Raw genomic sequence first — 21,829 nt, 5'->3', positions numbered from 1 at the left:
AGCATAATCCTGTAGTCTAGAACTCTGGGTAGTTTTATTCAGAGAATGTCCCCCTTGGATTTGTGTAGGATAAGAACTTTTACCACACTTGGAATCAGTGGGTTTGGAAGAGACATAAAATTGTCCCTACATCTAATAGTCTGAGACTAATTTACCATCATCACCCATATTGTTTCTTTCAAAAAAAATTACTATTTCTTTCTCAAACTTTTGTACACAGAAAAATACAAATTCTTTACATTAAAACTGAGAAATTTATTGATTTTTTTTTATCAAGTAGTAAGCAGAATTAAAGAAGAAATATACAGCTTCAAACAGTTGAAATGATCCTAAAATTATGATAATTTTAAATTCATGGCCAAAATAAAAATGAACAGTTTGTAATAATTAAATCACTTAAAAATTTTGCTCAATAATTTATCTGAACATAAAAAGATATGAGGATAACTGGGATCTGGGCACCTTGTTAAATAAAAATAATGCCACTTTCCTTTGCAAAGGAATTGTGATCTTGTGAAAACAGTGGTTCGGTTCTGCTCCCCACCCACGGAAGCCATTATCTCCATTCTACCACTTAGAAATGTCAGCTATCAGTCTTCTGATTTGTAAGGATGCCAATTTTGGTTCCATTTGAAAATGTTCCCAGTAGGCAGTCGGAGATGTGACAGCCTTACGCAGAAGAGTAGATGATCATATCTCCACATAGAAATTGTGGCTTTCTTCTAGTGCTCACTGAGGTCAAAGGTCCTCATATAATTATAAATGTCAAAAGGTAAAATTACATCTTAACAGCAGCCAAAAATTCATATATAATTTTTATGTATTTACAATATTGTACATATTTACATGACCACATCAAATACTGAACTGTAGAAACAAGAGATGAGCTCTAGAAGCTTCCGTTTAATGCCTCAGCATTATTTTCTTGTGCAAACTGAAACTTTTTTCAAACTTCTTAGAAAGCTAAAGACAGTCAACATTGCGAAGGCCACCATCCATGGTTAAAGAGCCAAACCTAAAAACAGAAGGAAAAAAAGCAATCTCAAGATTCATTTATTTGTTCCCTAACATTTTAACAAAGACTAGAACACTTTTCAGAGGAACAGACTGTTAATTTTAAATAGTTTAAGCAACTATGACTTACTCTCTTTCTTACTGAAACACATTGATATAAATATGTGAAAAAATACAATTCAGTGGCTTGGAAAGACGTCTTTAAAAACAAATGGAGAGTGATGTAATCCAGAACGTGTTAGGAAGAATTGGATAATTTCTTTTCAGTGGGGTGCGATTTCTAAGCAAAGACGTGGAGTTAAGAGTACATGTAACATACTAAAGGGACAGTAAGGAATGGAAGCTTGCTAGAACAGACTGTCATTTTGGTGTATGTGCTGCTAAAACGAGCACAGACTGTTATTTGGGGGAGTAGTGGGAAATAAACTTGGGTCAACAGGCTGGGGGCAGACTATTATATTTCTTGAGTTGAAGTATGAATTTAGACTTTTACCTTTTAGCTAACAGGAGTTTAGACATTTTTGAGCCAAGGGAGTGGCATAATCAGACCAGTAGGTGGGAGGATTATTTTGGCTGTAATACCCATGACAGGTGAAAGAGCCTGGGGCTAAGGAAATTGGTGGTGCCAGAACCACAGCTCACTAGTGAGGGGAAAGGAGAGCTGAAGGAGGCTGTTGAGGTGAATATGGAAACATTCTGAAGGAAGATTACCACACCTGGAGAAAGGGGGTAAAGAAGAATAAATATCTAAAATAACTTATGTACAAAGGAGTAGGAGAAAGACTGTCTCACTGAAGAGGATAAGAAAATTAGAGGGGAAGTTGAGTTGGGAAGGATGATATTAAATGATTTTTGGCAGAAAGTCTGAAGTGACAGTGAGACATTCAAATGGAGACAGTGCACAAGACCTGGCCTCTGCTGCTAGTTCTGGCACAAATCCTTAAGTAGTCACTTAACATTTAAGTTAGGATTATGCCATGTTATATCATCCATACGTTGTCAAATAAACCTACAAGTAAACCATAGGAGGAACCTGTTAGACAAGTTTTGGAAAGTGGGGATTTTATTCCATAAGGCCTAAGTGATTCAGTATAAAAGTTTGTTCAAGCATATTTTAATAGTCTTCTCTATTTGCTGATCTGTAGCCTTACAAGATAAACTTAGGACTTAGCTAAAGTTGTGAAGAAATTATAAACTGAATACTATAAAAAGGTAAATAATTACTATATAGTTGCTATAAACCAATAGGAGAAAAATTTTAAAACCTAATAGGCAAGACACAGAAAAAAAATTCAATGACCATATAAAAAGATGCTTCACATCATTATTAAGCAAAAAAGCAAATTAAAACAAGAAAGATATCAGTTTTTACTAAAAAAATTGGCAAATATATTAAAAATTGGTAACATCAGTGTCAACAAAAGCACGTCTTTGGGACTACAACATACACACTTTTTAAAGAACAAATTAACAACACTTATAAAATTTAAATGTGCGTACCTTTTGACCCAATAATTCCACATCTAGAAATTGATCCCTCAAAAATTCTTATACAAGTACATGAAGATATACATACAAGTATATTCACTAAAGCATGGTCTGTAATTATGAAAAATTAGAAATAAATGCTCAATAGGGACGCATTAAATAGCTATGCTGGACTGCATATATTGAAATAATAGGCAGGTGCTGAAAATGAAAAAAATAGAGCTATGTGTGTGGACTTGAAAAAGCACCTTTGATATATAGTCTTAAGTGAAAAAATAAAGACTAAACCAGTGTGGACAGAATGATTCCATTCTTATAAAACACACATGTACAACAAACTATTAATAGTGATTACTTCTGTAGGGATGGGGTGTCATGAGACAAGGCAGGTGGAATCCTTAAAAATTTTTTTTTTACAATTCATTAAATTAAAAAATCAATAATACTACAGAAATGTCTCATAACTTTCTGCACACAGCTCAAAAATCATGTGATTTCCTGATAGTGGGGAAAAGAATTTGGGAGGCAAGAGGAGGCTGGGTCCTAGCTCCAGCTTACCTTCTCAGAGTATGAACTTCAATATTTGTAGAACATGAATAAAGACTATCTGCTCAACTATTGTATAAGGCTGGAATGCACTTAACGAGACATAACGCAGAGTGAAAGTGTCCTGCAAGTGTATAAAACATCATATAAAAGTGAAATATTTTTATTAGGATTTAGAGGTTAGAGAACCCATGGAGGAACACCTAAGGTCTTGAAAGAGAAAGGTTCTATTCTATTAGCGAAATATGATTTAATGTCTCTGAGGAACAGGGACAAGGAAAATAGCCATCTCAAAGTGGTTTTATTGGCTCTGGACATTTTCAAACTCTCTTTTTCTCTGATCTCTTAGGATTCTGTAGATAAGCAGAATCCTCAAACAACTGCACTTTACAGACAGTACTCACCTGCAAAGAGTTTTGCAGAGAGGTCTGTCTGTAAGTTGTCCAGCACCAAACAGGGTGCTGGCATCTTATAAGTATCTCTGATTCCCAAATTGAAAATCATAATTCTAATGAGAAAAGTTATAAAAAATGTGCAAAAGATTTTCATTTTCACAAACTGATTCAAATACGTAAATAAATAATTCTATTAACCAGTGCTTCTATAAAATGGAATCATTCATAATAGATTTGTCTTTATCCAAACAACCCCAAATTAAATGGCATCATGGAAGTAAAAAACATAAGGGTTCTCACTTTCTACCCCTTCCCACTGCTCATTTCTTGATAAGGGAAGACAGATACACAAGTGTAGACATATATACATTTGACTGCATATAAAATCACAGGGCAGAATATCTGCATTAACTCACCTTTCTAAAATATGATTATTTTCAGCAAGTTCTTTAACCACTCCTTCCATTTCTTCTTTTAACTTCTTCATACTACACATACAAAATAAAGATAAGTAAGCATCTTTCCCCCAAAAAGTATGCAAATGTTTTAGAATTATATTTATATTATGTTTTAGTTCAATACCTTGAAATAAGTCACTAAATAACATTTGAAAACATATTTACAAAAAATTTCAATATAAAAAATCAAGGTCACACACTGAAACAAAAACAAATGGAAACATCATAGTTATCAAATAATAAATTTCTTACCCAAGAGTCATTTCTACTAATGTGTTAGAACATGGATAAATTGAGGCCATAGTATGTTTGATTCCACTGGAGGCTGCAAACATCTTCTGAGGCAAAGTTTCTTGTAACTAAAACATAAAAGGATCCCAAATCAATCACAGAACAAAGTACTTACTACAGATCTTAGATCAATGTTACAGGTTTTAATAAGCCCTTTATAGCTCAAAGTTTTAACTTCAAAACCATCAATGATATAATACTTAAATCAACATTCTTTTTAAAAATCTTTTCTTACAGATGAAAAACAAATAGTTTATCAGATGTTTTCAATTGTAAAACATCTAAGTTCTTGCCCTAACCAGTGTAGCTCAGTTGGTTGGGTGTCATCCCACAAAGCAAAAGGTGGTTGGTTCGATTCCCGTTTGGGGTACATGCCTGGATTGCAGCTTAGTCCCCAGTAGAGGCACATGTAAGAGGAAACTGATCGATGTTTCTCTCCCTCTCTTTCTCCCTCCCTTCCCTTCTCTCTAAAAATAAAGAAATAAAACCTTGAAAAAAATTAAATCTAAGTTCTTAAAACTTGGTTCAAAATATATACCACAACAGGCAAGAAGAGCTGACACATGCATGTCCTAATTCTCCCTGCACAGTCATAATCAAATATAAGCTTAAAAAATTTTTATTTCAATTTTCCCTAATAGGAAAAAAAGGTTTTATTTTCTAGATACTTTGATAGCTGTACCTCATTAGCATAGTCCTGATACTTTGATATTTCTTCTTCAATATCAAAACACTGATTAGTTAGGGATGATAACTGTTTCCTAAGATGAAGCATCTTTCTGAAAACCAAAAAGACTAGATTAATAAGCACTCTAATAAATTATTCTTACTTAAAATAATTACCACTAATTACCCCCCAAACAGTTTACCTACCTCATCCATTCTTCTGACTTATCCAGAAATGTCTCATACTTTTTAACACATTCATCTGTAAAGTGGGTCATAGCTTTTGTTGCATGGTAATACAGTTTTTGCCTGTAGTTTAGAAATAATCAGAGGCTTAAACCAATGTCACTGTTTCTATTTACAATATTTAAAAAATTTCAAGTATGTAAAATTTATTTCCTGTAATGACTGCTGTGACTTTAGAATATTTACGAAGCGTCAAAAGTTTCTAAGATAGACATTATAGCAGCAGGAGGAGAATGAGAAGGGAGAAGAGTAAAAAAAAATCTATTGAATGACATTAAGGTTAGAGAGGTGGTTAAGTCTGTCCTCGCCTATATTCTATTCTCTATGACCTGTCTTTCTGCAGTGGAAGCACATAAGGCAGAAGAAGCCTGCCCCTTCATTCTCGCATCTCAGTAACCCCTCATCCAGGGGCTGGATAAGTGGGCCTTAAATATGTGCACACAGAGTAATAACTGTGTAAAGCCAAGATTAAATTGTACTTTTATTTGTAATTAATTTAAGCTCTAAGAAGAATCACATTAATAATATAATCAAAAATAATTATTAAGCATAATCTGGGTACTTACTTATCAAATTTGTGGATTTGTTCTTCATTATAAGCTAGTCCTAAAAGTAAAAGATTATATTACTTTTGTAAATGTATAATCCTAAGGTCATACATAGTATTTTTTTCTTTTGAGATTACTTCAAAAAGTCTAAGAGTTTAAAGCAGATGTCAACAGCTTGTGGCCCACGGGTTAGATATAACCCACAAATGCTTTTATTTGGTCTGTACAGTGTTAACATTAAACAGAAAAATTAATTGCCAACATTTAAAATGAGGCTATTTCCAGTAAAACTCTTTTTTTTTTTTTTTTTTAAGTTTTTCTTGAGATATAGAAAGACTGTGCAACAAACCAAGTGACTTTGCATGCTGGCTCTCCCCTTTAGATGACAGTCTCTCCTCTGTAGTTCTCCTCAGTTCCCATGGCCAATTCCCTTCCTGTCACATGCCCAGCCTCTAGAGGTTGTGAAGTGCATGACCCCTCATTTAAAATATTCAAAAGGTTAGTTTTAAAAATAATTTTTAGTACATTTCATCTCTTTCCTAAGAGAATCAAACCTCTGAAATATAACTTATGCAGCCACTCTTACAAATATACTAAAAAATTCAACTGAATTACAACCAGTAGGGTTGATTCATTAGATGAACAAACAGTAAATTTTACTTACTACGTTCTGCTTTGTCTTTTTTGAACTGATAGTAAATCTCTGTGATGCAATTTAACAGAACTTGCAGCTTTTCTACACTAATTAAGGAAGAAAAACCCAAATAAATTAACTGAGTCTATGTGAAAAGGACACAGAATAATAGAGCAGAAACTACCAATGAAGTTATAACCTACTGTCTATCTTTTGGATGAGTGCCTTCTTGATGGGCCCATGTATCTGACAACAATCCACCTGGAGATAATTTGTTTTCGATATCCTGAAGACTGGTTTCTATTGTTCCCTGAGAACTGGAGAGCTAAATAAAACCAATGAGTTCAGATTTAGATTACCAAAGATCAGAAATGATAATCACAGTGGAGTCTAAAGTATGAATCATATTTCTTTTATAGATTACTTCAATTCAAAGTCAGAATAATTATCTTTATCTTTAAATGCAAGAACAGTTTCTCAGGTCAATTTCCACCATGAGTATGGTATGATAACATGATAATATGAAACTAACTAGTATTAATACATTTAAAAAACATTTCTCACATTAAATATTCTTTAAAAAAGCATACAAAATACTTTTAATCACTCAATTAAGCTTCTGTTTCTTTATCTGTAAAATATGGTTAATACCCTATATCATAGAGTAGTAAAAATCAAATAGGAGAACCATTAGCATAGTCCCAAGGATAAAATGTAGGTAGCCAAGATTGTGTTGTATGTTTGGTGGGGGAGGAGGTAATTCCTATTAAAAACAAAAAATGAAAAGATCCTGCTCATTTTAAGCTTAGTAAATTTACATTTATTTATCATAGAACTAAGCATTTGTAAAACTTTTTAAAAAAGGATAAAGGCTAGACTTAATGAATAAAGGTATCTAAATATTTTAAGGGTTCTGATACAAATAAAGCTTTTTTAAAAAAAATTTATTTATTTGTAGTGAGAAGGGAAAGGAGAAAGAGAGGGAGAGAAACATTGCTTGTGTGGTTGCCTCTCACTCGCATCCCCAACTGGGGACCTGACATGCAACCTGGTCATGTGCTCTGACTGGGAATCGAACCAGCGACACTTGGCTTGCAAGCCAAGGCTCAATCCACTGAGCTACAGCAGCCAGGCAAATAAAGCTTTAAGTAGTGGTTTACACTTCCACTAGCAACAAATGTGCTCTTTTTACTACACTCCTGTCAGCACTGGACCAGCAGCCTCAGCCTCACATGGGAACTTGTTACAAATGCACTTTGGGATCCCATCTGTTGAATCAGAAACTCCGATTAAGCCTTGCTAATTTGAAAGACAAAAAATAGTACTTTACCGTTACTATAATACAATTTTCTTTCTTTTTTTTTCATTGCTTTTAGAGGGCAAGAAAGGGAGAGAGGAAGAGAGAAACACTGAAGTGAGAGAGAAACATCAACTGGTTGCTCTTGTGCGTGCTCAGACTGAGGGTTGTACATACCCGGACTGGGAATCGAACCCACAACCTAGGTATGTGCCCTGACTGGGAATCAAACCCCCAACCTTTTGGTTATGGGATGATGCTCCAACCAACTGAGCCACACCAGCCAGGGCACACTTACTATATATAAAGAGAGAAGACTAAAACAGTGGTTGTCAAACTTCAGCAGCATCCAAATCTTCTGGAGGGCTTCTTAAAACTTGGATTGCTGGGGCTTCCGGTCAAGATGGCGGTGTAGGTGTAAACACAGTACTTACACCCTCCCACAACCACATCAAACTTACAACTGAACTACAGAACCACCATCATTCAGAACCCCCTGAAATCTAACTGAACAGCAGCCCTACAACTAATAATATAAGGAAGCAGCCACATCAAGATTGGTAGAAGGAATGGAGGTACAGATCTGGTCTCATACCAGTTGATAAAAATCAGGAAGGATATCTCAGCTGTGGAGATACCCGCCGAAGAGCAAAGGGTCCTAGCCCCTCATCAGGACATCCAGACCAGGATTCTAGTTACAAAAAGTCCCCACAACTTCTGGCTCTAAAATCCAGTGCAGATTGTGGCTAAGTGAGATAGAGGGCTCCTGGAGTCCCAGGTCGTTCAAGGGTCCATGCATGTACATACTCAGACTCAGTTTCTCTGAGCTCGAGAGTTGGGGCAGCAGCTGGAAAGGCACCAGGGACAGATGGGGAAGAACTGAATTGTCTTGCATTGGGACAAGAACTGGAGGGGCAGCTTTCACCCAGACAGAAGTGCTGGAAGACGCCATTATTCCTTTTCTGGGCCCTCCCCCGCCACAGAGCCAGCAGGCAGGTGCCACATCTGAGTTTCTATCAACCTGGCTCACACTGTTTGCCTGACCCTGGAGATTCCCTGAAATACTCTACCCAACTTGCAGGCACACCCAAGGTGTTTCCAGTGGCTTTTCCATTCAGATGGCCAGTCTTGGCTTATGCTTCAGATTTTCCTAAAATCTCTCAAACAATCAGCATCTAGCCTTGGCATGCCCCATACCTCTTGCTAAGTGGTCTCAGGCCTGGCACTAGCAGCAGCCAGTCTTGGTCCATAGCTTTGTTTCTCCTGGGCCTCTCCAAGCCAAGCACAAGTAGCAACCAACTGCAGATCACTCTGTAGTGATCTGGGTGGCCCTGGGCAGAACACAGGTGGTGGCCCTGGGCAGAACACAGGTGGTGGCTGATCTTAGCCTGCACCTCCTGGGAGGAACCCAGAGCCAGCACACCTGCTGGGCAGCTTCAGACCACATTGAAGCACCAACCAACCACCTCCACACGTGACACACTCAAGGGGTAGACTCAGCAGGCACCAGAGCCCTGCTGAAGTAAGCCCTACTCCATGGAGAGGGCCCAGGCACAGCTCACCCTCCACCGTGGTCACAGCCAGTCCTGGCAGCTGACTGGCCTAGGGATAAATAACTCCCAATGATGTGCCAGCAGCAATCAAAGTTCAATTACAACAGGAGGGTGTACAAAGCCCGTGATGGGGAGATGCATCTAGATTTCCCAGACTGAATAAACAGGGAGGTTGCACCACTGGACCGTACAGTACACCTACTACATAGACCACTCTATCAAGCCTGGGAGATGGAGCAACTCTAGCTAATACATAGAAACAAACACAAGGAGGCTGCCAAAATGAGGAGACAAAGAAAAACATGGCCCATATGAAAGAACAGAACTCCAGAAGAACTAAACAAAATGGAGACAAGCAATCTATCAGATGCAGAGTTCTAAACACTGATTATAAAGATGCTCAATGAACTTAGGGGAAGAGTAGATGAACTTAGGGAAAACTTCAACAAAGAGATAAAAACGTAAAAATGGAACTACAAAACAAAGAAGAATCATTCAGAAATGAAGACTATCTTACCAGGAATCAACAGTGGAGTAGATGAAACACAGGATAAAATCAGAGATTTGGAAAATAAGAAAGGAGAAAATACCCCCAATCAGAACAGCAAAAAGAAAAAAAAAAAAAAAAAAGGATAGTATAAGGAGCCTTTGGGGTAACTTCAAGCATACCAACATTTGCATCATGGGGATGCAAGGAAAAGAGAAAGAGCAGGAATTGAAAACCTATGTAAAAAAATGATGGAAAACATATCTAACCTGGTGAAAAAAAGACATGTAACTCCAGGAAGCACAGAAAGTCCCAAACAAAATGAACCCAAACAGGCCCACACCAAGAGGCATCATAATTAAAATGCAAAAAGTTAAAGACAAGGAAACAATCTTAAAAGCAGCAAGAGATAAGCAGTTAGTTACCTACAAGGAAGCTCCCATAAGACTATCAGTTGATTTCTCAACAGAAACTTTGCAGGCTAGAAAGGACTGGCAAGAAGTATTGAAAGTGATGAAAAGCAAGGACCTACAACCAAGATTACTCAATACAACAAAGCTGTCATTTAGAATTGAAGGGCAGATAAAGAGCTTCTGAAACAAGAAAAAGCTAAAGGAGTCCAGTATATGTAATGTTAAAGGGTCTTCTTTAACACATTGTTGATGCGTCACGAAAAAACTTGTTTTCAGGCCCAAACGTTATTGACCGATAGCGAGTTAACTTGTGTTTGCCATTGCATCAGCTTATACAATTCTTAAAGCTGAGAGTAATATAGGATTTTGTAAAAAAATTTTGTAAATTGTTTCATTTTCATATTCAATTACAAAAAAAATAGCTGGTGATATGGGATAGCTTTTGTATAAAATTGCTGGTCAACAATGTAAGAAAAAGAAAAAGATCAAAAATATAAATAATAAAATGGCACTAAATACATACCTATCAACAACTGAATTTTAAAAACAAAATAAATGAACAAACAAAACAGAAATAGACTCAGTGAACATTCTGATAGCAGCTGGAAGGTAAGAGGTTGGTGTCGATGGATGAAAAAGGTGAAGGAATTAAGTACAAATTGGGCCCTGATTGGTGTGACTTAGTGGACTGTGAGTTATCCTGCAAACTGAAAGTTCGCTGGTTCAATTCTGCATCAGGGCACATGCCTGGATTGTGGGCCAGGTTCCCAGTTGGGGACATGTAGGAGGCAACCGATCCATGTTTCTCTGGTACATCATTGTTTCTCTTGCTTCCTATCTTTCTAAAAATAAAGAAATAAAATCTCAAAAAAAAAAAAAGTACAAATTGGTAGTTACAGAATAGTCACTGGTATATAAAATACAGCTCAAGGAATATAGTCAATAATATTGTAATAACTATGTGTGGTGTCAGATGGGTATGAGATGTATTGGAATGATCATTTAGTAAGTTATATATGTCTAATCACTGGGGTGTACACCTGAAACTAATATGATATTGTGTATTGCAATTGAAAAATAAAAATTTACTGAAAGTAAAAAAAAAAAAAAAAATGGATTGCTGGGCCCTACCATCAGTTTCTGATTCAACAGGTGGACCCCAAAATGTTGTTTCTAACAAGTTCCCATGTGAGGCTGAGAACTACTCTGAGAATCACTGCTGCAGGACACTGAACAGAACTTTTAATAATCATTTTTTGGCCCTTGCTGGTGTGGCTCAGTAGATTGAGTGCCTGTCTGAGAATCTAAGGGTTGTGGGCCAGGTCTGCAGTGGGGGCATGCAAGAGGCAACCGACTGATGTTTCTCTCCCTCTCTCCCCCTGCCTCTAAAAATAAAAATAAAATAAAATCATTTTGGGGGTGGGGAGCAAATTTGGTATAATTTCTACATATAAATTTTATTAAAAATGTTTTTTAGAGTAGAAAAATATTTTAAGGTCTCCATTAGAAGAACCACAATAACTAAACAGGTTATGAGGAAAATAATGCAATCTAGTGAAAAGTAACTGGACTGAAGTTAAAGACTTGATTTCATACAACTTGGTGACCTTAAGCTATTTAATCATCCATGCTTCAAGTCTCATAGGAAATCTAAATCTTCATAGAAATGTCACAAAATGAGAAACACTTTGGGCTCCCTGAGAGGAAACATACAATTTCAATTCAAAGTGCTCAAATGATGCTTGCACTGGAAATGTGTCCATTAGGACTACATAAAGTTCTAAGACAAAAGCAGAAAAAGAATAGAAAACACAATGATATAACTGCTTATATTTAAATACAAACAAATATTGGGCAAGACTATTTGTTTCTCTTTTATTTGGTTTCTTCTATATCAACATTTTAAAAACTTTTTGATCATGACCTATGGTAAGACATTTACTTTATTTTAACCCAGTATCATTTAAATGTGTATATATAACTGAACTGCAAGTTTCCTGGAACAGTAACTTCCTTATTATATATGATGCATTCTGACATTTTGTATTCCATTTCACTTAAAAACATTACTGATTGCAATGCACTAAACTTTACAACCTTCTTCAGGTAACCCCGTATAACACGGTTGTTAGGTTCCTAATAAATGCTGTGTTATGTGAATCCCTGTTATACAAAATAAAGAGCTAGTACAAAAAGGGGGGTTAGGTTCCAAAATTAAAAAAACACACTATTATATTTTTATAATTAAGAGAAATATCTTTATTAAAGAAATTTTCATCAAAAGTATTACTTATTAATATGAACTAAGTAATGTTTTCTTTGTCATCACTACTAAGCTCCATTGGCCAAATGCGTTTTCTTTTTGACAAGATATCCTCATCCTCTGAACTTTCTTCAGCATCATCTTGATTGCTATGCTCTACTTCTTGCAAAAAATCTGTTATTTTAGATCACTTGCTTTTAGCTGAGAGATCTTTATAAATTTCGTTGTATGGTACTAAGCACTTCTGAAGTTTCTCTCTTAACCTTTGTGCTCCTTTCAGAGCAAGGATCTTCATTTAAGCAACATGACTAACTGTTCGGTTAAGTCTAGGCCTTTCTTTAGGCTTTGTAGAGTAAGCTGTTTAACTTCTTCATTTTCATCAGTGCTATCATCCCCTAAGTTATCTTGGCACATTCCAGATGTCATTTCCAGCAAAATCGCTTCATCAGTTTCTTCTTCTACCAGCAATTCTTGGGTATCTTCTACAGTCATATTGTGTTAGAGTGAAACCATGTTATATGGGGGATACCTGTAATTGTTCATGACTCATATTTTGAAAACCACTGTTCTAGATCTGAAACTGAAGGAGAAAACAACTAAAACAGCCTAAGCTGGAAAGAGAAAAGGGATACTGTATCAAGTTCTTTTTCACTTTTAATTTAATATCCATTTCATGAAAGAATACTTCAAATGCTAAAAGGTTGCAGGAGTGAGATAAGCAGGGTAAGAAACTGCCCATTTTAAAGAAAAAGAAAACAAGGATACAAAGAATTTAAGGCCCTTCTTAAGTCAACAGGCAGGAGTAGCTATGTAAACAGGGGCAGGCCTGGGATTAGTAATCAACTCTCACAACACATAATTAATTCCCTGCTCTTTTATAATACATTTTAATAGGAGATCCAGAAACTTCCTCAAATGCTATTGTATTTTTAGCAGAGTAGAGACTTTTGTCCTAATTTCTTTTTTTAGTTATAGAAATGATTTACTGCGTTGAAACACAATCTTCCTTTTCTTATTTTTATTTTAGAAAAGATCTGATATTTTCCTAATTTGCACCTAATTCTAAGCAAGTTTTAGCACTCTGCATATTATATTACATTATGAACTTGATTTACTTGCCATAGCAGCAACAAGAGCATTATGGATTTTAAAGAGAGGGAGAAAGGGAGAGAGAAACGGGTTTCAAGCAAAGCAGGCATCTGAAAACAGCATAAAGAACTGAATGGCAGAAAGGGTACTTAAATATTGTAAAACAGCTCATAAAAATAAGAAAAGGCTATTTTCTCTCTGGAGATCTTCTGGTATATCATCTCTCTAGGAAAGTTCAGATCTAATTTTGATGGCAAAGAAATAGATTATGAGCCCGATTGTCATAATTTTGTAAATACTTACTCTCAACAATTTGGTGTGTATATCTGAAATTTCATCTAACTCTGCTGCTTCTAGGTTGGTTTTCATCAACTTTTCATACCTGCATGAAAAATAAGTATTGAAAAATTAAATAAGTATAACAAATACATAGATTTAAAAAGATGTTATATAAATTATATTTGAGTTTTTATTATCATAATCTTTTAAGAATAAAATACTGAATGCAAAGTCTCCAAAGAAATATTCCAAGAAAACTTGATGTCTTTGTAAAGAAGAAATTTTATACACTTCTACTTATAAATTTGCAGATTAGGAGATAAAATATAAAAGACAACTTAATTTCAAATAGTTTTATGCCTGAATAATAGTCAAAATACTAGAATTTAGAATTAATAGTAGTCAATAATAAATTCTGACTTAGTTACTTATTTTTCCTGTGCAGTAGAAGAATAGCCTAGAAAAAGGCAGTTTAAAATATTCAGTGAATTTGGCAAAATAGCAGGGTACAAAGTAAATATACAGAAATCTAAGGCATTTCTGTACACCAACAATAAAATATCAGAGACAGAGGCAAAAAAGAAAATACCATTTACTATAGCAACAAGAAAAATAAAATACCTAGGAATAAACTTAACCAAAGAGATAAAAGATCTGTACACTGAAAATTATGCAACATTGAAGAAAGAAATTAAGGAAGATACAAATAAATGGAGGCAAATACCATGTTCTTGGATGGGAAGAATCAACATCATCAAAATGGCCATACTACCCAAAGCAATTTACAGATTCAATGCAATCCCTATTCAAATACCAATGACATATTTCACTGACCTAGAACAAATCCTCCAAAAATTCATATGGAACCAAAAAAGACCCCGAATAGCAAAAGCAATCTTGAAACAGAAGAACACAGCAGGAGGAATCACGATACCAGACATCAAACAATACTACAAAGCCACTGTGATCAAAACAGTCTGGTACTGGCATAAGAACAGACATATAGATCAGTGGAACAGAATTGAAAGCCCAGAAATAAACCCAGGCCTCTATGGTCAACTAATCTTTGATAAAGGAGGAGGGAACATAAAGTGGAGTGAGAAGTGCCTCTTTAACAAATGGTGCTGGGAGAACTGGACAGGGATGTGCAAAAATATGAAACTAGACCACCAACTTACAGCACACACGAGAATAAACTCAAGATGGATTAAAGACTTAAATGTAAGCCGTGATACCATAAAAGTCCTAGAGGAAAACATAGGCAGGAAAATTTCAGATATCACACGTAACAATATCTTCACGGATACACCTCCTAAGGCAAGAGAAATAAAGGAAAAAATAAACAAATGGGACTACATCAAACTAAAAAGTTTCTGCTCATCAAAAGAAAACATCAGCAAGATGAAAAGGAAACCAACCATATGGGAAAACATATTTGCCAATGATATCACAGACAGGGGACTGATCTCCAAAATATATAAAGAGCTTATACAACTCAACATCAAGAAAACAAACAACCCAATTAAAAAATGGGCAAAGGACCTGAACAAACACTTCTCCGAAGAGGACATAGACACATGAAAAAATGCTCAACATCATTAGCCATCAGGGAGATGCAAATAAAAACCACAATGAGATACCATTTTACACCAGTCAGAATGGCCATCATCAACAAATCAACAAGCAACAAGTGCTGGCGAGGATGTGGAGAAACGGGAACCCTACTGCACTGTTGGTGGGAATGCAGACTGGTGCAGCCACTATGGAAAACAGTATGGAATTACCTCAAAAGATTAAAAATGGAACTGCCTTTTGAACCAGCGATTCCACTGCTAGGATTATACCCGAAGAATCTTGAAACACCAATTCAAAAGAACTTATGCACCCCTGTGTTCATAACAGCACTGTTTATAATAGCTAAGTGCTGGAAACAACCTAAGTGCCCATCTGTAGATGAGTGGATCAAAAAACTGTGGTGCATTTACACAATGGAGTACTATGTAGCAGAAAGAAAGAAGGAACTCCTGCCATTTGCAACAACATGGATGGAACTAGAGAGAATTATGCTTAGTGAAATAAGCCAGGCAAAGAAAGCAAAATACCATATGATATCACCCAGTACAGGAAACTAAAGAGCAACACAAACAAATGAACTAAATAGGCAAAGACTAGAATAGTAGTCAGTAGGGGGGAGGGGGGAGGGAGAGAAGGAGGATAAGTAAGGGAAGGGTCTAGTCAAGGAACGTATATGAATGACTCATGGACATGGACAACGGGGAGGGATATGATTGTGGGAGAAGGGATGGGCTGGGAAGGGGGAGCAAAAGGGGAAAAATGGGACAACTGTAATTGAATAACCAAAAAATAAAATTAAAAAAAAAAAAAAATTCAGTTTCAGAAGACATTCTCAGGGATAAGCTTAATAAGCAAACTAAACTAAGTAATCCCAACCTTCTAAAAATACTATGAAAATCCAGTTCTAGACTACTTCTTCATACATGCTTTGCTGATAACAGGTTTTTTATTTTCCTATTCAGACAGTCTGCTTTGCAAGGTAAAAAGTGAGATGTTTTTATCTCAGGTTACCTTTTTCTTTGCAAAGGGAAGGAGAAATGCTACCAAAAATCGGTGTTTGTTGCTTACTGAGACAACTGGATGCTTTTCGTCCTTTGTGAAGAAGTGACTTAAACTAAGATTGTGCCTTAATACAAACACTCGCAAAGCATGCTATATGTGTCAAGGATAACTAAACAAATTAAACAGAAATGTAACAATATTTAACATTTTAAAATGATTGGTTAAAGAAGGAATCTACTCACACTTTCACAGTTTTTTCAATGTTTCTGAGGCAGAAATCCAGTGTGATCACAACTTCTGTCTTTTTGTGAACAGTTTGCTTATAATCATCTTTAACTAATTCTCTAAAAAAAGAATATTTTCATTAGTTATCTAAGGAATTATTTGTTTTCTCATATCTACCACTAATTACACTACTGTCCTATCATTCGAATTTCTTAACAGTCTTGATATATTATGAAAGCCAATTTACTTATTAATAAAAGCATTTCTGTGAACCTTATGGAAGTCTAGGATATAAACCATTACTACACATTAGGTTAACAAATTAGAAATCTGAAGCACTAACATTATATTAAAAGTAAAAACTAATCTACATTCACACAACTAAGCTGAACAGATTTAATTTTATACTGTCAGAATTTTCCTACTCATAGTAGGGCTTTTGGTTTACATCAAGAGTCAACAAACTAAGTCCTGATGCTTGTTTTTTTTTTTTTTTTCTTGCTAAAAATGATATTTACATTTTTAAAGGTTGTAAAAACAAAATAGAAACAAAGAGACTTTATATGCCCACAAAATAAAAAAATATTTACTAATTGAAAAAGAAGTTTACCAACAGTGGTCTACATTAAAAATGATTTTCTGATGACTTAAGAAACTAAAAGCTAATAAGGAAAAGGGTAGATAACAATAGCAAGAGAAAATGAGAGCTGTTAGTAACACTACTGTGAAAAAAAATGGCGTCAACACTTAGATTTCTCCAGAAACTATTTAGTAAAAACAAAGAGGTTTCTTAATGGAAAGAGAAAAGCACAGGCTTACAAACTAGATATGTGAACACACAAAAAACTATTACAAGCATACATTTATGGGTTTAACATAAAGGTGGTGGTGGTGGGGAGCCATTCCTTTTTCTCTTTAGAAGGAGCAGCAGAACAACAATAATAACATGCAGCCCTGGCTAGGTAGCTCAGTTGGTTAGAACGTCGTTCTGCAAGATTGTGGGTTTGATCCCCGATCAGGGCACATGCAAGAATCAACCAATGAATATATTTAAGTGGAACAAATCTGTATTTTTCTCTCTCTAAAAATCAATTAAAAAAAGAATAACGACATGCTTCATAGATATTTTTGCACGAATGAAAGGCTAGATGGAGGTGGGTACACAGAAACTGTCACAAGCATTAAAGCTGAAGAGCACTGAGTCCAGAGATCATGAAGCCATTACTCTGGGTGTATAAAATTCAAAAGCTTCAAATGATGTTGTATAGAGCTTAGGAGCATGATTCTTAAAAGAGACCATTTATTCTCCCTTTCTATATATGGAAAAATGGTATCTATAAATCATGCGACGTTAAAAAAGGGTCAAATCCTATTCACTTTTAAAACATTTCCTAGGGCCACTTTCAGGAAGAGCATACTGAACTAGATAATCAATATCCTAACCTAGAATAACTATATTAAGTGAATTAGTTAAAAAGAAATTAGCTTTTAAACTGTTTGTCAAAGTGAGTGTATGCTCATATTATATTATATGCTTCCCTTTATATGAAATGTCTAGAATAGGCAAATCTATAGCAAAATAAAGTATATTAGAGGTTATAGCAAAAATGAGTGACTGCTAATGGGTGCAACGTTTCTTTTTGGGGGTCATAAAAATATTCTAAAATTAGTGGTGATGGCTGCACAACTCTGTGAATGTAGTAAAAACCAGTGAATTATACATTTTTTAAATGAGTGAATTTTATAGTATCTGAATCATATCTCAATAATGCTATTTTTAAAATTTTATTTATTATTTATGCTATTACAGTTGTCCCTGTTTTTTCTCCCTTGGTCCAGTGTCACCCAGACCTACCCAATAATGCTATTTTTTAAGAAAGCTGAGTGTAGATTTCATTTGGGAAAAAGGCAGGAAATGGAGAAAGGTTCTAAGAACATGAACCTAGAAATAGTACAGGTTGTACTGTATTACAACAATGACAAAGCCTTCCAAGATAGTGAAATGAGAGCCAAGTTAAAGTTTTTGGAAAAGGAATTCATTTGTCATCACAATGTACAGTGTGGTGTAAATTTTAAAACTTATGTTTCTTCTACTCTCTTTCTCCCTCCCTTCCCCTCTCTCTAAAAGTAAATAAATAAAAGCTTAAAAAAATAAAACTCATACAACCAAGATTACTCTACCCAGCAAAGCTACCATTTGGAATTGAAGGACAGGTAAAAAGCTTCCCAATCACGGAAAAGCTAAAGGGGTTCATCACTACCAAACCAGTATTATATGAAATATTAAAGGGCCTTCTTTAAGAAAAATATGGAAAATATGAATAATGAAATGGCAATAAATACATATCTATCAACAAATGAAACTAAAAAAAAGAAAACAGCAGAACAGAAACAAAATCATATACACAGAGAATGTTTTGATGGTTGCCAGATGAGAAGGGGATCTGGGGGGGGGGGTGGAAAAGGTGAAAGGGTTAAGAAGTACAATTGGTAGTTACAGAACAGTCATGGAGATGCAAACTACAGCACAGGGAATAAGAGTAGGCAAAGAATATAGATGAATTACCCATGGATGTGGACAACGGTGTGGGGACTGCCTGAGGGAGTGTGTGTGTGGGAACCTGGGTGGAGGAAGACAAAGGCGGAAAAATCGGGACAACTGTAATAGCATAAACAATAAAATAAAATTAAAAAAAATTCAGATATCCTGTTTCACAAGGTTATCGTAGGAATCAACTGAAAAACATAGCTGCTGTATGTTTTATGAACTGTGAAACAAAATATTATAATAAAAATCAAGCACCTGACCCTACCTAGTCTGAAGAAATATGATGGAGTGGTAACCAGTTATTTAGTGAGGTCTATGCAAAGATCAATTTTCAAATTTCAATTTACTTACATCAACCATCGTATCCCCTTTCGCATTAATTCCTGGTAAAGCAGCAAGGTACTGGCAATTCTGCAGGCGTAACACACAACTCCTGTTACTGCCTAATAAAGAAATGCAACATGTCATTAGTTGGTGCTAACTAAGGTACAAGTTAAGGAAAAGTTACATAAAAAATTTTAACCTTATATATTTTTATCAGGTTAATCAGTAACACAACTATCAATTTCTAAAAGCTGAGGACTGCAATAAACATTTCATCCTCAATATAATCATGTTAAAGGGTCTTCTTTATGAAAAAGATTAAAAACATGCACTGCCTCAACAGTTTTCTTATGAATTCAAACAAGGATATAAAGTAAAAAAAGAAAGAACATAAAATAATTTGCAATGGATAATGACTTATATGAATAATTTTCTAAATCATATAGGCATATATAAAGACACAATACATCATTGCTTACACTACTTATAGGATAATTTTAACTCAGATGTTTACATAGTAATTTAATTAAATACTAACCTTAGCCATGCTAGCATCTCCATCTAAGTCATAACGTGGATGTACTTTAGGAAGGGAAACTGAAACATGAAATAAAATAATTAAAATCAGAAATTAAGAATTTTGAATAAATTATTATATCCTTTATATATATGTATATATATGTATATTTGTGTGTGTGTGTATATATATATATATACACATATATATGCGCGCACACACACACACACACACACACATATATATATATAGTAATCTCTAACATCAACATTAACCTTTAAATTACATCTAAATAAATATTAGTGGCAAAACTCTGTAATATTCTTTTTCTGGTTAAAAAAAAAAACAAAACCACTTGAGCCCTGATTGCTGTGGCTCAGTGGGTTGGGTGCTGTCCTGCAAACAAAAAGGTCGCCAGTTCGATTCCCCGTCAGGGCACAAGCCTGCATTGTGGGCCAGGTCCCTAGTTGGAGGCATGTGAGAGGCAACTGATTGATGTTTCTCTTGCACTTCAATGTTTCTCTTCCTCTCTTTCTCCCACCCTTCTTCTCTCCCTAAAACTAAATAGATAAAAATCTTAAAAAACACTTGAAACAATAATACTCATTCTGTAACAAATTACCTGCAATATTTCTAAGAAATTTCATTTTTTTCTTAAACACATTCCCATACAACCAGCTCAATGCTTCTATCTGAATTAAAATTAAATCCCAAAATCTAAATAGAAATTTTAAAATCTGTTTTTTTTTTCTTCTTTTGAAAGACTTTATTTTCAGAGAGCGGTGAAGGGTGGGTATTCTAAGTGTGAGTAAAATACTAAAAGCAGAAAGCTACAGTGAAACATACATGACAAAATATTTACCATTTCATGAAACAAAATATTTAAAGTCAGTTACTTTGCCTACAAGGCTTTTAAACTTTATTAGTTTTGTTCAACTAATTCACAAAATTCTAATGTTTTATAAAAGGCCTATGTTAAAGTCATCATTAATCAACTTTATGAAGATGACAATTTCACAGGTTTTTCTTTCAAGAACAAGAAAATCCCAACTTACTTTTTTCATATATCAATCCTATGGTACTCAAAGGTTCCCGGCTTACTACAAAGATAGGGTTTTCCTCAGTAGTTTTAGGGAAATGCTGTGCTAGTCTCCCAGGTTCTACAACTAAGCGTCGTCCTTCATATATAAGTTCTTGATTTGAAGAAATAATTTTGGTTTGTTTATACACCAGTTCATGAAATACAGTAGCACTGTGTGAGAAAAATCCAAAAAGAAAACATAATTGAGATAAAAAAGAAAGGTGAACTCTTTTTTTTTTTTTAAATGACCGAGTACAACATCCATTTCTAACTGGTATTTAGATCATGACCAGTCCACAGAAACAGTGCCTTGTTGATGTGAATACTAACTAAAAATTCCACAGAAACTGTCTATACAGCATCAATTCTAAAATATTTCTGACTACATACCTATATTGAATATGTGCAATATACAGGGCTTTTAATATTTAATAATGGGGAGTCAACATAGTAGAGAGCTAAGAGCACTGACTCTGAAATCAGGCTGAATTCAAATTTCAGTTCTTCCGTTTATTTGCTGAAACCTTAATTTACTTAACTCCTCTGTGCTAAGTTTCCTCACATGTAAAATCAGGATAATAGGACCCACTCCACAGATCTGTTGTGAGGACTAAATGACTTAAATATACAAAGAACTGAGAACAGTATTTACATCATAACTATATGTTTGTTAAATAATAAAACCAGATATTTTCAAAATGAAATATGAACTCAAAGAAACATTTTAGCAGCAATGTTGTGATTTCTCTCTTCCACAAGCCTGTGCTAAGATTTGGATCAGGCCTGGTTGATCTTTTTATGTTCAAATAGAATTTTATGGATGCATGGACACGGACAACAGTGTGGTGATTGCTGAGGGGAGGGGGTATAAGGGGACTAAACGGTAATGG

General features: G+C 35.0%; 1 protein-coding gene across 3 annotated transcripts in view; it reads right to left on the bottom strand.

Annotated features, from left to right (window-relative positions):
• Positions 1–240: 240 nt before the first annotated feature.
• The window catches only part of TBK1 (TANK binding kinase 1), a 55,517-nt gene continuing 33,928 nt past the window's right edge, over positions 241–21,829 (bottom strand). For 2 of the 3 annotated variants that reach the window (XM_090273553.1, XM_090273555.1), the window contains 13 exons: positions 20,914–21,110; positions 19,880–19,938; positions 19,369–19,460; positions 16,487–16,588; positions 13,692–13,770; positions 6,490–6,611; positions 6,317–6,393; positions 5,671–5,710; positions 5,066–5,167; positions 4,875–4,971; positions 4,154–4,260; positions 3,860–3,931; positions 241–1,015 (listed from right to left, as the gene is read on the bottom strand). In XM_090273553.1, the coding sequence (XP_090129679.1) occupies positions 964–1,015; positions 3,860–3,931; positions 4,154–4,260; positions 4,875–4,971; positions 5,066–5,167; positions 5,671–5,710; positions 6,317–6,393; positions 6,490–6,611; positions 13,692–13,770; positions 16,487–16,588; positions 19,369–19,460; positions 19,880–19,938; positions 20,914–21,110 (1,198 nt within the window). In that variant the 3' untranslated portion in view covers positions 241–963. The remainder of the gene's footprint in view (positions 1,016–3,859; positions 3,932–4,153; positions 4,261–4,874; positions 4,972–5,065; positions 5,168–5,670; positions 5,711–6,316; positions 6,394–6,489; positions 6,612–13,691; positions 13,771–16,486; positions 16,589–19,368; positions 19,461–19,879; positions 19,939–20,913; positions 21,111–21,829) is intronic. The other variant, XM_090273554.1, reaches the window with a different exon arrangement.

The sequence above is a fragment of the Furipterus horrens genome, unplaced genomic scaffold, assembly GCF_987537825.1.
Source record: "Furipterus horrens unplaced genomic scaffold, mFurHor1.1.pri manual_scaffold_4, whole genome shotgun sequence".
Lineage (NCBI taxonomy): Eukaryota > Metazoa > Chordata > Mammalia > Chiroptera > Furipteridae > Furipterus > Furipterus horrens.
This window is presented reverse-complemented; position numbering and strand designations above follow the sequence as displayed.